This window comes from Oncorhynchus mykiss, chromosome 1 (assembly GCF_013265735.2).
Source record: "Oncorhynchus mykiss isolate Arlee chromosome 1, USDA_OmykA_1.1, whole genome shotgun sequence".
Lineage (NCBI taxonomy): Eukaryota > Metazoa > Chordata > Actinopteri > Salmoniformes > Salmonidae > Oncorhynchus > Oncorhynchus mykiss.
In genome coordinates, this window is record NC_048565.1 from 90,896,622 (window position 1) to 90,912,326 (window position 15,705).

At 43.7% G+C, this 15,705-nt stretch overlaps 1 protein-coding gene across 1 annotated transcript; it reads left to right on the forward strand.

Annotated features, from left to right (window-relative positions):
* Window positions 1-6,623: 6,623 nt before the first annotated feature.
* LOC110531853 (zinc-binding protein A33) lies at window positions 6,624-15,236 on the forward strand. The gene is made up of 7 exons (XM_036988609.1): window positions 6,624-7,249; window positions 8,433-8,528; window positions 10,844-11,077; window positions 11,178-11,200; window positions 12,914-13,032; window positions 13,275-13,535; window positions 14,384-15,236. Exons 1-7 carry the CDS (start codon window positions 6,836-6,838, stop codon window positions 14,656-14,658), a joined length of 1,422 nt encoding a protein of 473 aa, XP_036844504.1. The 5' UTR covers window positions 6,624-6,835; the 3' UTR covers window positions 14,659-15,236.
* The last annotated feature ends 469 nt before the right edge of the window (window positions 15,237-15,705 follow it).

A 15,705-nucleotide genomic window follows, 5' to 3' on the forward strand; every position in this document is an offset into this window, starting at 1 on the left:
ACAACTCAATAATCAGCGAGGTCTATTGCCATGCGCACTGCCCAAATTGCTGGTTTCCCAAATAGGAATAGGCAAACAATCCATAGCAATCCATAGAGACAGAGGGATGCTTTTTCGCTCGCTCGAATGCTTTATCTGAGATTGATGCGTATTTCTGTCTGCGCGCGTCTTGGTCAAATAAATGATCAATATTTTCTATATTTTATTTGGACGGGCAAGGAGGTAGGTAGGGCGGGCCAGCCACCCTAGGTCCCGCCCATAACGTTTCAGGCGCATCAGTTTGTGTCAAGAAGTGCAACGCTGCTAGGTTTTTCATGCTCAACAGTTTCCCGTGCATATTTAACTAGTTAAGAACAACATATTATTTACAATGACGGCCTAGGAACAGTGGGTTAACTGCCTTGTTCAGGGGCAGAACGACCGATGTTTTACCTTGTCAGCTCTGGGGATTCGATCTATCGACTTTTCGGTTACTGGCCCAACACTCTACCCCCAGGCTACCTGCCGTTTATGATGCTCTGTGACTAAGTTTAGCTCTCTGGTAAAGTATTTAGAATTATCTTATTGAGACAGAAGTAAATATTTAATGTTGATAAAACATCAATTACTTTAGGGGAAGCAAGCATCTGAACACCGTGCTCCCGCTAACTTTCCTTTCTAATTCGCAATTGGCTGAAACCATAGATAACTATATATAATGACGAGACGTTGATGTCTCCGTTCTAACAATATGAGTCGTCCCAAAGGCGGGAATGCAGGCTGCAAGCTTAGGTCTTGCATATCATACCCATAGAAACGCTATGGGTTAATTCAGGATTTATTTTGGCGAGAGTGAGTCCTCTCGCTTCGCCTAATCCTCTATGCTGAAACTAGCGAGAGAAACAGCGCCCCTCTGTTTCCTAAGGTGTAGACCATGTATCTGATGCTATCTGGCAGGAAAAGGTACTACATGTCATACTCCTTTTGTCCAGACAGCATCACATACGGAGACAGAGGGATGCTTTTTCGCTCGCTCGAATGCTTTATCTGAGATTTATGCGTATTTCTGTCTGCGCGCGTCGCGTCTTGGTCAAATAAATGATCAATATTTTCTATATTTTATTTGGACGGGCAAGGAGGTAGGTAGGGCGGGCCAGCACCCCTAGGTCCCGCCCATAACACCTACCGCCCATAACGTTTCAGGCGCATCGGTTTGTGTCAAGAAGTGCAACGCTGCTAGGTTTTTCATGCTCAACAGTTTCCCGTGTGTATCAAGAATGGTCCACCACCTAAAGGACATCCAGCCAACTTGAGAACAACTGGGGGAAGTACAGGGTGCTACTGTAGGTAGCCTAGCACTTAAGAACGTTGGGTCAGTAACTGAAAGATCACTGGTTTGAATCCCCTAGCAGACTAGGGGGGAAAGAATCTGTCGACGTGCCTTTGAGCAAGGCACTTAACTCAAGTCACTCAAGTCATAAGAGTGTCTGCTAAAGTGTGAAATGGGTCAGCATCCCTGTAGAACACTTTCGGCACTTTGTAGAGTCCATGCACTAACATCTGAAGCTGTTCTGAGGGCAAAAGGGGGAGGTGCAACTCAATATCAGGAAGTGGGTGTTCCTAATATTTTGTCCACTCAGTGTATGTCAGATGTATTATAACATAAACACACATAGAAACATCCCAATGCACGGTGAATGTAGGTCGGCCTACTGAATGTATGTGAATATAAATACACATAGAAACATCTCAATGCACGGTGAATGTAGGTCGGGCCTACTGAATGTATTAGAACATAAACACATGTAGAAACATCCCAATGCACGGTGAATGTAGGTCGGCCTACTGAATGTATTAGAACATAAATACACATAGAAACATCTCAATGCACGGTGAATGTAGGTCGGCCTACTGAATGTATGTGAACATAAACACATGTAGAAACATCCCAATGCACGGTGAATGTAGGTCGGCCTACTGAATGTATTAGAACATAAATACACATAGAAACATCTCAATGCACGGTGAATGTAGGTCGGCCTACTGAATGTATGTGAACATAAACACATGTAGAAACATCCCAATGCACGGTGAATGTAGGTCGGCCTACTGAATGTATGTGAACATAAACACATGTAGAAACATCTCAATGCACGGTGAATGTAGGTCGGGCCTACTGAATGTATGTGAACATAAATTCATTAAGTACTTTTCATCTGAATTGTTAATGTGATTTTTGTAAGCTATTTTTTTTTAGCAAGTGTGAGTGCATTGTTATTTTGGGATTCAATAAACATAGCCTTGATGAGTACGGTGCTAGCATGTGAACCAGAAGCCTCTGCTCTGATCTGGCTTTACTCTTTTTGAATAAGAGATTTCCCTCCTTGGATAAGTTGTCCAATATATCAGGTATTTGTCAGTGTTACATGATACAATTACAGTGTCAATGGCAGTTTACCAGGGAGAGCTCTGGGTAGAAATGAATTGCAGAGCACATATCTCAACCCAAACACTCTCATCAACACAGAGGTGGATACTAGGGCTACAGGTAGCCTAGTGGTTGGAGCAGGTAGCCTAGTGGTTGGAGCAGGTAGCCTAATGGTTAGGGCCAGGTAGCCTAGTGGTTAGAGCAGGTAGCCTAGTGATTAGAGCAGGTAGCCTAGTGGTTAGAGCAGGTAGCCTAGTGGTTAGAGCAGGTAGCCTAGTGGTTAGAACCAGGTAGCCTAGTGGTTAGAGCAGGTAGCCTAGTGGTTAGAACCAGGTAGCGTAGTGGTTAAAGCAGGTAGCCTAGTGGTTAGAGCAGGTAGCCTAGTGGTTAGAACCAGGTAGCCTAGTGGTTAGAGCAGGTAGCCTAGTGGTTAGAGCAGGTAGCCTAGTGGTTAGAACCAGGTAGCCTAGTGGTTAGAGCAGGTAGCATAGTGGTTAGAATAAGGTAGCCTAGTGGTTAGAGCAGGTAGCCTAGTGATTAGAGCAGGTAGCCTAATGGTTAGAGAAGGTAGCCTAGTGGTTAGAGAAGGTAGCCTAGTGGTTAGAGCAGGTAGCCTAGTGGTTAGAGCAGGTAGCCTAGTGGTTAGAGAAGGTAGCCTAGTGGTTAGAGCAGGTAGCCTAGTGGTTAGAGCAGGTAGCCTAATGGTTAGAGCAGGTAGCCTAGTGGTTAGAGAAGGTAGCCTAGTGGTTAGAGCAGGTAGCCTAGTGGTTAGAGCAGGTAGCCTAGTGGTTAGAGAAGGGTGCCTAGTGGTTAGAGAAGGGTGCCTAGTGGTTAGAGCAGGTAGCCTAGTGGTTAGAGCAGGTAGCCTAGTGGTTAGAACCAGGTAGCCTAGTGGTTAGAGCAGGTAGCATAGTGGTTAGAAAAAGGTAGCCTAGTGGTTAGAGCAGGTAGCCTAGTGATTAGAGCAGGTAGCCTAATGGTTAGAGAAGGTAGCCTAGTGATTAGAGCAGGTAGCCTAATGGTTAGAGAAGGGTGCCTAGTGGTTAGAGAAGGGTGCCTAGTGGTTAGAGCAGGTAGCCTAGTGGTTAGAGCAGGTAGCCTAGTGGTTATAGAAGGGTGCCTAGTGGTTAGAGAAGGGTGCCTAGTGGTTAGAGCAGGTAGTCTAGTGGTTAGAGCCAGGTAGCCTAGTGGTTAGAGCAGTTAGCCTAGTGGTTAGAGCAGGTAGCCTAGTGGTTAGATCAGGTAGCCTAGTGGTTAGATCAGGTAGCCTAGTGGTTAGAACAGGTAGCCTAGTGGTTAGAGCAGGTAGCCTAGTGGTTAGAACCAGGTAGCCTAGTGGTTAGAGCAGGTAGCCTAGTGGTTAGAGCAGGTAGCCTAGTGGTTAGAGCAGGTAGCCTAGTGGTTAGAACCAGGTAGCCTAGTGGTTAGAGCAGGTAGCATAGTGGTTAGAATAAGGTAGCCTAGTGGTTAGAGCAGGTAGCCTAGTGATTAGAGCAGGTAGCCTAATGGTTAGAGAAGGTAGCCTAGTGGTTAGAGCAGGTAGCCTAGTGGTTAGAGAAGGCAGCCTAGTGGTTAGAGCAGGTAGCCTAGTGGTTAGAGCAGGTAGCCTAGTGGTTAGAGCAGGTAGCCTAGTGGTTAGAGAAGGGTGCCTAGTGGTTAGAGAAGGGTGCCTAGTGGTTAGAGCAGGTAGCCTAGTGGTTAGAGCAGGTAGCCTAGTGGTTAGAGAAGGGTGCCTAGTGGTTAGAGAAGGGTGCCTAGTGGTTAGTGCAGGTAGCCTAGTGGTTAGAGCAGGTAGCCTAGTGGTTAGAGAAGGGTGCCTAGTGGTTAGAGAAGGGTGCCTAGTGGTTAGAGCAGGTAGCCTAGTGGTTAGAGCAGGTAGCCTAGTGGTTAGAGAAGGGTGCCTAGTGGTTAGAGAAGGGTGCCTAGTGGTTAGAGCAGGTAGTCTAGTGGTTAGAGCCAGGTAGCCTAGTGGTTAGAGCAGGTAGCCTAGTGGTTAGAGCAGGTAGCCTAGTGGTTAGAGCAGGTAGCCTAGTGGTTAGAGCAGGTAGTCTAGTGGTTAGAGCAGGTAGCCTAGTGGTTAGAGCAGGTAGCCTAGTGGTTAGATCAGGTAGCCTAGTGGTTAGAGCAGGTAGCCTAGTGGTTAGATCAGGTAGCATAGTGGTTAGATCAGGTAGCCTAGTGGTTAGAGCGTTGGGCCAGTAACCAAAAGGTTCCTGCATCGAATCCCCAAGCTGACAAGGTAAAAATCTGTCCTTCTGCCCCTGAACAAGGCAGTTAACCCATATTTGATACTTAACCTTTCTTAACTAGGCAAGTCAGTTAAGAACAAATTGTTATTTACAATGAGGTTCTACCAGAAGGCCTCCTGCAGGGACGGGGATTGAACATTTAAAATAAATAAATGAAAATATAGGACAAACACACACATCACGACAAGAGAGACAACACTACACTACATAAAGAGAGACGACACAACACTACATAAAGAGAGACCTAAGACAACAACATAGCAAGGCAGCAACACATGACAACACAGCAGGGTAGCAACACAACATGGCAGCAGCATGGTAGCAACACAACACTACATAAAGAGAGATCTAAGACAACAACATAGCATGACAGCAACACATGACAACACAGCATGGTAGCAACACAACACTACATAAAGAGAGACCTAAGACAACAACATAGCAAGGCAGCAACACATGACAACACAGCATGGTAGCAACACATGACAACACAGCATGGTAGCAACACAACATGACAACAACATGGAGACCTATCAAACACACACTAATTCACACACACACGCACACGCACACGCACACACACACACACACACACACACACACACACACACACACACACACACACACACACACACACAACATGGTTGTTAACTGACTCATGGAACAAACATTATTGGGCACAGACAACAGCAGAAAGGTCAAGAAGGTAGAGACAATACATCACACAAAGCAGCCACAACTGTCAGTAAGAGTGTCCATGATTGAGTCTTTGAATGAAGAGATGGAGATAAAACTGTCTAGTTTGAGTGTCTGTTGCAGTTTGTTGCAGTTTTCATCAAGGATCTCTCTGTGCTTTGCTCTGTTCATCTTTCCTTCCATCCTGACTAGTCTCCCAGTCCCTGCCGCTGAAAAACATCCCCACAGCATGATGCTAACACCACCATGCTTCACCGTAGTGATGGTGCCAGGTTTCCTCCATACGTGAAGCTTGGCATTTAGGCCAAAGAGTTCAATCTTGGTTTCATCAGGCCAGAGATTCTTGTTTCTCATGGTCTGAGAGTCCTTTTGGTGCCTTTTGACAAACTCCAAGCGGGCTGTCATGTGCCTTTTATTGAGGAGTGGCTTCAGTCTGGCCACTCTACCATAAAAGCCTGATTGGTGGAGTGCTGCAGAGATGGTTGTCCTTCTGGCAGGTTCTCCCATCTCCACAGAGGAAGTCTGGAGCTTTGTCAGAGTGACCATCGAGTTCTTGGTCACCTCCCTGACCAAGGCCCTTCTCCCCCCCATTGCTCAGTTTGGCTGGGCGGCCAGCTCTAGGAAGAGTCTTGGTGGTTCCAAACTTCTTCCATTTGAGAATAATGGAGGCCACTGTGTTCTTGGGGACCTTCAATGCTGCATAAATGTTTTGTTTCCCTTCCCCAGATCTGTGCCAATTCCTTCGACCTCATGGCTTGGTTATGTTCTGACATGCACTGTCAACTGTGGGACCTTATATAGACAGGTGTGTACCTTTCCAAATCATGTCCAATCAATTGAATTTACTGCATGTGGACTCCAATCAAGTTGTAGAAACATCTCAAGGATGATCAATGGAAACAGGATGCGCTTGAGCTCAAATTCGATTCTCATAGCAAAGGGTCTGAATACTTATATAAATAAAGGTATTTATGTTTTTAATACATTTCTATAAAATCTGTTTTCACTTTGTCATTATGGGGGTATTGTGTGTAGATTTTATGAAGACATTTTCTTATTAAACTGTAACATAACAAAAACGTGGTAAAAAGTCTGAAAACTTCCCGAATGAATCTTCCTCTATCAGGTTTACTAGAACACATAGAATACACATCGTTTACCCAGATGTTGATGTTGGGGTGGTGCTGGAAAAGGATGAACACGGAGCTGAAACATTTTGAAACTTCTGTTTAAGGGTCATGTTTCTGAGACGAGCCATTGAGAGCTGTCCGTCCGTCTGTCTAAAAACAGTAACACCTGACTATAAATAGCCACCAGGGGGGTTTCCTGTTGTGGCCAAACAGCACCAGTGATTGTGTAATCACTGCTACGCATGAAACATTAAGCAAGCGGCTGCAGAGAGTAGCAGAGCAACAGACCATAATACTGTAGCAAGAGGCACCTATCAAAGATCCAGTGATCAAGGAGAGATCAATCTGTTTCCATGGCGTCTGAGCAGCAAAAGGGTGATGAGCCCTCTCTCCCCAGGGAAGAGGCTGTGTGCCCGGGCTGTCAGGGAGCAGGGCCCCTGGTCCTGCCGTGTGGCCACAGCCTGTGTGAGGCCTGCCTGGGGCTGTGTGAGGGCGAGCTGGGCCAGGGGGGCTGTACCATCTGCTATGGCAGAGACCTGCTGGACTGCGTCCTGAAGAGACTGCTGGACTCCCTGTTCCAAGGGCAGCCGCGGCGTGCCAGGGATGGAGGGGTAGAGGACGGGGACAGGGAGCTGTGTCCTCTGCATGGGGAGAGGCTGACGTTGTATTGTGTGGAGGACAAGGAGATGGTGTGTGTGGCGTGTCAGAGCGAGGAGCACGACGACCACGAGTGTTGTCCCACGGAGGAGGCTGTGCACGACTGCAAGGTGAGAGTGTTGTGACTGACTACCTACACAGATACTCAGAGACGAAAGCGGAATTCAGAGTCCACAAACGCAGAGCTGCAATAGTTCAGTGGCCAATTGTGACATAACTACAACTGCTCCTCGGGGGAAACACAGTCCAGTCGCACACCATCCCAACACTCCCAACCAACACGGCTCCATGAATATAATCAGAATTCATGTAAACATTACAGTTTTCAAAATATAGCTTGTCAAAAAAGTTGTCTCTTGGCATACCTTACGTATGAGGTAAGTTGAGCCCGGGACAGGGTAAGATAAGCCGCCTACAAATTTCTCAACTGAATTCAATTTTACCACTACCTTGTTAAAAAACATGTCAATTTTTATTTCCCAAATCACAATCACTTTTTTTAAAAACAACATTTTAAGCATCTTTGAACTCAGGCTTAACACCTAAGAAACACTTTGTACTTTTTAAAACACTTTTAACATGGGCCAGGCCCTGTTGTTACCTCATATCCCAGAGATAATGCCAGAGATAATGCCTTGGATTTTGCCTGGGAAGAAAACACTTCAATTTGCTCAAATTGTCATTGGCTCAACCAGTGGCTCAACTTACCCAATGGCCATTGGCTCAACTTAACCAATGGCCATTGGCTCAACTTACCCCATGGACATTGGCTCAACCATTGGCTCAACTTAACCAATGGCCATTGGCTCAACTTAACCCAAAGGAAAATATTTTGACTGTATTAGTCCACACAGCTACAAGGAGGCACTTTCATGCCAGGTTTAAGACCTCATATTGAAGCTGATATAGACCCCAACTGATGTATAAAACAATCTTAATATGATCTACTTTGGTTTAGATACAAACATCATTAAAACCACGTTTTTTTGGACCTCTTTCTTATCACTTTTTCCACGTGGTTTCTTCCTTCACAGACGCCATGGAATTATGACCTCTTTCTAAATATTTTGTAAAATGATACATTTTGTGTATGATTTCCTAGAAACAAGGTTGGCTGAATTTACCCCTTTGGCTCAACTTACCCCACTCTCCCCTACAGTACAACTGATCTGACGTGATTGTTAGAAACCCTAACCAGGTGTGATGGAGACAATCTTTGGTTGATCACTGTCACACATATGTGTATGTTGACTCACCCCTGACCTCTCTCTAACCACTGACCTCTGACCCCAGAGGGAGCTGACGTCTGCCCTGAGACCTCTACAAGAGAAGCTGGAGGCTCTGAACACTGTGAAGCAGACCTGTGAGGAGTCAGCTGAACACATCAAGGTTAGGAGGGGTCAGCTGAACACATCAAGGTTAGGAGGGGTCAGCTGAACACATCAAGGTTAGGAGGGTCAGCTGAACACATCAAGGTTAGGAGGGGTCAGGCTGAACACATCAAGGTTAGGAGGGGTCAGCTGAACACATCAAGGTTAGGAGGGTCAGCTGAACACATCAAGGTTAGGAGGGGTCAGGCTGAACACATCAAGGTTAGGAGGGGTCAGGCTGAACACATCAAGGTTAGGAGGGGTCAGCTGAACACATCAAGGTTAGGAGGGTCAGCTGAACACATCAAGGTTAGGAGGGGTCAGCTGAACACATCAAGGTTAGGAGGAGTCAGCTGAACACATCAAGGTTAGGAGGGGTCAGCTGAACACATCAAGGTTAGGAGGGGTCAGCTGAACACATCAAGGTTAGGAGGAGTCAGCTGAACACATCAAGGTTAGGAGGGGTCAGCTGAACACATCAAGGTTAGGAGGGGTCAGCTGAACACATCAAGGTTAGGAGGGGTCAGGCTGAACACATCAAGGTTAGGAGGGGTCAGCTGAACACATCAAGGTTAGGAGGGTCAGCTGAACACATCAAGGTTAGGAGGGGTCAGGCTGAACACATCAAGGTTAGGAGGGGTCAGCTGAACACATCAAGGTTAGGAGGGGTCAGGCTGAACACATCAAGGTTAGGAGGGGTCAGCTGAACACATCAAGGTTAGGAGGGGTCAGCTGAACACATCAAGGTTAGGAGGGGTCAGGCTGAACACATCAAGGTTAGGAGGGGTCAGCTGAACACATCAAGGTTAGGAGGGGTCAGCTGAACACATCAAGGTTAGGAGGGGTCAGGCTGAACACATCAAGGTTAGGAGGGGTCAGAAGGCGTCAGATCCATCCGATAGACAGAACAATGGATCATTTCTGGGTTTGAATGAGACTAGTTCTGTGTCATACCATTGATCAAATATACTCCCATCAGGACTGTGAAATGGTAACAGCACAATAACTGGGATTGATGTTGAAACAGTAGATGCAGTCAAAGTACAATATCAATATCATACAGTCGAAGTACATTATCATTGATATCAGACAGGAGATCCAGTCAAAGTACATTATCATTGATATCAGACAGTAGATCCAGTCGAAGTACATTATCATTGATATCAGACAGTAGATCCAGTCGAAGTACATTATCATTGATATCAGACAGTAGATCCAGTCGAAGTACATTATCATTGATATCAGACAGTAGATCCAGTCGAAGTACATTATCATTGATATCAGACAGCAGATCCAGTCGAAGTACATTATCATTGATATCAGACAGTAGATCCAGTCGAAGTACATTATCATTGATATCAGACAGGAGATCCAGTCGAAGTACATTATCATTGATATCAGACAGGAGATCCAGTCGAAGTACATTATCATTGATATCAGACAGTAGATCCAGTCGAAGTACATTATCATACTATAAATAAGACAGTAGATCCAGTCGAAGTACATTATCATTGATATCCGGCAGTAGATCCAGTCGAAGTACATTATCATTGATATCAGACAGTAGATCCAGTCGAAGTACATTATCATTGATATCAGACAGTAGATCCAGTCGAAGTACATTATCATTGATATCAGACAATAGATCCAGTCGAAGTACATTATCATTGATATCAGACAGGAGATCCAGTCGAAGTACATTATTATTGATATCAGACAGTAGATCCAGTCGAAGTACATTATCATTGATATCAGACAGTAGATCCAGTCGAAGTACATTATCATTGATATCAGACAGCAGATCCAGTCGAAGTACATTATCATTGATATCAGACAGTAGATCCAGTCGAAGTACATTATCATTGATATCAGACAGTAGATCCAGTCGAAGTACATTATCATTGATATCAGACAGCAGATCCAGTCGAAGTACATTATCATTGATATCAGACAGTAGATCCAGTCGAAGTACATTATCATACTATAAATAAGACAGTAGATCCAGTCAAAGTACATTATCATTGATATCAGACAATAGATCCAGTTGAAGTACATTATCATTGATATCAGACAGTAGATCCAGTCGAAGTACATTATCATTGATATCAGACAGCAGATCCAGTCGAAGTACATTATCATTGATATCAGACAGTAGATCCAGTGGTATACATTATCATTGACATCATTTCCTGAGCTCCTAATCCCACTTGATAAACTGCTAAAGTATTGATAGAGATGAGGTCATTCGGATTCTGATATTCCCTCCATCTCCTACATGTCCTCCTTTCATTCCTTCTTTATCCCGTCGTCCCCTATCCCCGTTTACCCCTGCAGAGCCAGGCACAGCAGACCGAGTGCCTGGTCCAGCAGCAGTTTGAGAAGCTGCACCAGTTCCTCCGAGACGAGGAAGCTGCTGTGATCTCTGCTCTGAAGGAAGAGGAGCAGGAGAAGACCCAGGGGATGAGGGACAGGATAGACAGAACAACAGACCAGATCAACTCTCTAGCTGAGGCCATTGAGGTGACGGTGGAGGCCATGGACACTAGTGATGACATAATCTTCCTCAAGGTACGGACTCATCAGAGAACGAGATCACGGTATGAAAAGAGGTTGTAATAAAAGGATATTGTTGTTTGCCTTTCAAGTAAGACGTCATATTTTCCATTAGAACTTCAAGAGGACCTCTGAGAGGTGGGTGTGTTGCACTATTCTTTTCCTTCATAGTTGTGCATCTTGTAATCTCAGCACCTATAACCTAATCTCACCTCTAACCTAATCTCACCTCTAACCTAATCTCACCTATAACCTAATCTCACCTCTAACCTAATCTCAGCACCTCTAACCTAATCTCACCTCTAACCTAATCTCACCTATAACCTAATCTCAGCACCTATAACCTAATCTCACCTATAACCTAATCTCACCTCTAACCTAATCTCACCTATAACCTAATCTCAGCACCTATAACCTAATCTCACCTATAACCTAATCTCACCTATACCCTAATCTCACCTATACCCTAATCTCACCTATAACCTAATCTCACCTATAACCTAATCTCACCTATAACCTAATCTCACCTATAACCTGATCTCATCTATAACCTAATTTTACCTATAACCTCATCTCACCTATAATCTCATCTCACCTACAATCTCATCTCACCTATAACCTCATCTCACCTATAACCTCATCTCACCTATAACCTCATCTCACCTATAACCTAATTTAGCACATATAACCTAATCTCACCTATACCTAATCTCACCTATAACCTAATCTCACCTACAACCTAATCTCAGCTACAACCAAATCTCACCTATAACCTAATCTCACCTCTAACCTAATCTCAGCTACAACCTAATCTCAGCTACAACCAAATCTCACCTATAACCTAATCTCACCTACAGCCTAATCTCAGCTACAACCAAATCTCACCTATAACTTCATCTCACCCATAACCTCATCTAATTTTGAACCTATTCTCAGCTACAACCTAATCTCACCTATAACCTAATTTAGCACATATAACCTAATCTCATTTAATCCTAATCTCACCTATAACCTCATCTCACCTATAACCTAATTTAGCACATATAACCTAATCTCACCTATAACCTAATCTCACCTATACCTAATCTCACCCACAACTTAATCTCACCTACAACCTAATCTCACCTATAACCTAATCTCAGCACCTATAACCTAATCTTACCTATAACCTAATCTCACCTATAACCTAATCTCACCTATAACCTAATCTCACCTATAACCTAATCTCACCTATAACCTAATCTCACCTATAACCTAATCTCACCTATAACCTGATCTCATCTATAACCTAATCTCACCTATAACCTAATCTCACCTATAACCTAATCTCACCTATAACCTAATCTCACCTATAACCTAATCTCACCCACAACTTAATCTCACCTACAACCTAATCTCACCTATAACCTAATCTCACCCATAACCTAATCTCACCCATAACCTAATCTCACCTATAACCTAATCTCACCTATAACCTAATCTCACCTATAACCTAATCTCACCCACAACTTAATCTCACCTACAACCTAATCTCACCTATACCCTAATCTCACCTACAACCTAATCTCACCTATAACCTAATCTCACCTACAACCTAATCTCATCTATAACCTAATCTCACCTCTAACCTAATCTCACCTATACCCTAATCTCACCTATAACCTAATCTCACCCACAACTTAATCTCACCTACAACCTAATCTCACCTACAACCTAATCTCACCGAAAACCAAATCTAATTTTGAACCTAATCTCAGCTCACCTATAACCAAATTTCGCATGGGCTACCTCTGCATGGGCTACCTCCGCTACCTTTGTAAACCTGTTGACACATGAACCTTCCTCCTACAGGACTCAGGTGACAGTACAGGAGCCAGAGGAGGTGACAGGAGCTCTGCTGGATGTGGCCAAACACCTGGGCTGTCTCAACTACAGAGTCTGGGAGAGGATGCAGGACGTCATTACATACAGTGAGTAGAGGGAGACCATAAGACCACAATACATGTGCAGATAATGTGTTTTGAGTACCGTAGGAATGATAACTCAATGTACTCTCTGTCTCAATCAATCATTCTCTCGCTCTCTCTCTCTCTCTCTCTCTCTCTGTCTCAATCAATCATTCTCTCTCTCTCTCAATCAATCATTCTCTCTCTCTCCCTCCCCTCTCTCTCTCTCTCTCCCTCCCTCCATCCCTCCCTTCCCTCACATCCAGCTCCTGTGACTCTTGACCCCAACACGGCTGATGTCTGCCTGTCTCTGTCTGATGATCTGACCAGCCTGCGGTACACAGAGGAGGAGGAGCGACTCCCTGACAACCCAGAGAGGTTCTGTTACTATGAGTGTGTCCTGGGTTCCGAGGGCTTCAACTCCGGACGACACACCTGGGACGTGGAGGTGGGCGTGAACAGCGAGTGGGCCGTGGGCGTGGCATGGGAGACGGTCTCGAGGAAGGAGTGGTTCCCCCCGAGCCCAGGTACCGTCTCTTGCCATTGTGCCATTGAGCAAGGCACATAACTTCAACAACTCTCTGTCCAGAGGCGCTGCTCTGTGGCTGACCCTGTGCCAATCGTTGTGAATGTGTGTACGTGTGGCGGTTAAGTTGTGCAAAAATAAACCTTTTCTCAAATGGACAATAAAGTATCTATTGGTTTGGCTGGAGTAGGCCGCCATTGTAAATAAGAATTTGTTCTTAACTGACTTGCCTAGTTAAATAAAGGTTAAATAAATACAATATATGTATAATCTATTCTATTCCATTCTATTCTATTGCATTCTATTCCATTCTATTCTATTGCATTCTATTTTATTCCATTCTATTCTATTGCATTCTATTCTATTCCATTCTATTCTATTGCATTCTATTCTATTGCATTCTATTCTATTCTTTTGCATTCTATTCTATTCTATTCTATTGCATTCTATTCTATTCCATTCTATTCTATTGCATTCTATTCTATTCTATTATATTGCATTCTATTCTATTCTATTCTTTTGCATTCTATTCTATTCCATTCTATTCTATTGCATTCTATTCTATTCTATTGCATTCTATTCTATTCCATTCTATTCGATTGCATTCTATTCTATTCCATTCTATTCGATTGCATTCTATTCTATTCTTTTGCATTTTATTCTATTCCATTCTATTCTATTGCATTCTATTATATCCTATTGCATTCTATTCTATTCCATTCTATTCTATTGCATTCTATTCTATTGCAACAATTCTATTCCATTCTATTCTATTCCATTATATTCTATTGCATTCTATTCTATTGCATTCTATTCTATTCCATTATATTCTATTGAATTCTATTCTAGAGAGGGGCCTGTGGACCATCTGCTACTATGGAGGTGAATACCGCGCCCGCACGGCCACCGCCACCCCCTTGGTCCTGAAGAGAAGGCCCCAGGAGGTCAGAGTGCAGCTGGACTGGGACAGAGGCAGGGTGATCTTCTCCGACGCCTCAGACAACACGCTCATCTACAAGTTCCAACACAAGTTCACCCAGAGAGTGTTCCCTTACTTCTCCAACACCTGCAAGAGGCACCCTCTGAGGATCTCAGCCGGGAAGGTGACAGTTACAGCGGAGTAGCTTGGTTCATTCATTAAGAGCTGATTTGGTAAACCTATAGTGAAGGGACATTACAAAGCTGTTGCTGCAGAACAGGTTAAAACATTAGCTTTAATGGGGATGCACCTTTACTGCAGCAAAGGCATTTTTTAAGCAGCTACGTGACTGTTTTCTGTCTCTCTGGGTTCTAATCTAAATATATAATTACTGACTCTCTCTGGGTTCTAATCTAAATAGATAATTACTGACTCTCTCTCTGGGTTCTAATTTAAATAGATAATTACTGACTCTCTCTGGGTTACAATCTAAATAGATAATTACTGACTCTCTCTGGGTTCTAATCTAAATAGATAATTACTGACTCTCTGGGTTCTAATCTAAATAGATAATTACTGACTCTCTCTCTGGGTTCTAATCTAAATAGATAATTACTGACTCTCTGGGTTCTAATCTAAATATATAATTACTGACTCTCTCTGGGTTCTAATCTAAATAGATAATTACTGACTCTCTGGGTTCTAATCTAAATAGATAATTACTGACTCTCTGGGTTCTAATCTAAATACAGTGCCTTGCGAAAGTATTCGGCCCCCTTGAACTTTGCGACCTTTTGCCACATTTCAGGCTTCAAACATAAAGATTTAAAACTGTATTTTTTTGTGAAGAATCAACAACAAGTGGGACACAATCATGAAGTGGAACGACCTTTATTGGATATTTCAAACTTTTTTAACAAATCAAAAACTGAAAAATTGGGCGTGCAAAATGATTCAGCCCCCTTAAGTTAATACTTTGTAGCGCCACCTTTTGCTGCGATTACATCTGTAAGTCGCTTGGGGTATGTCTCTATCAGTTTTGCACATCGAGAGACTGAAATTCTTTCCCATTCCTCCTTGCAAAACAGCTCGAGCTCAGTGAGGTTGGATGGAGAGCATTTGTGAACAGCAGTTTTCAGTTCTTTCCACAGATTCTCGATTGGATTCAGGTCTGGACTTTGACTTGGCCATTCTAACACCTGGATATGTTTATTTTTGAACCATTCCATTGTAGATTTTGCTTTATGTTTTG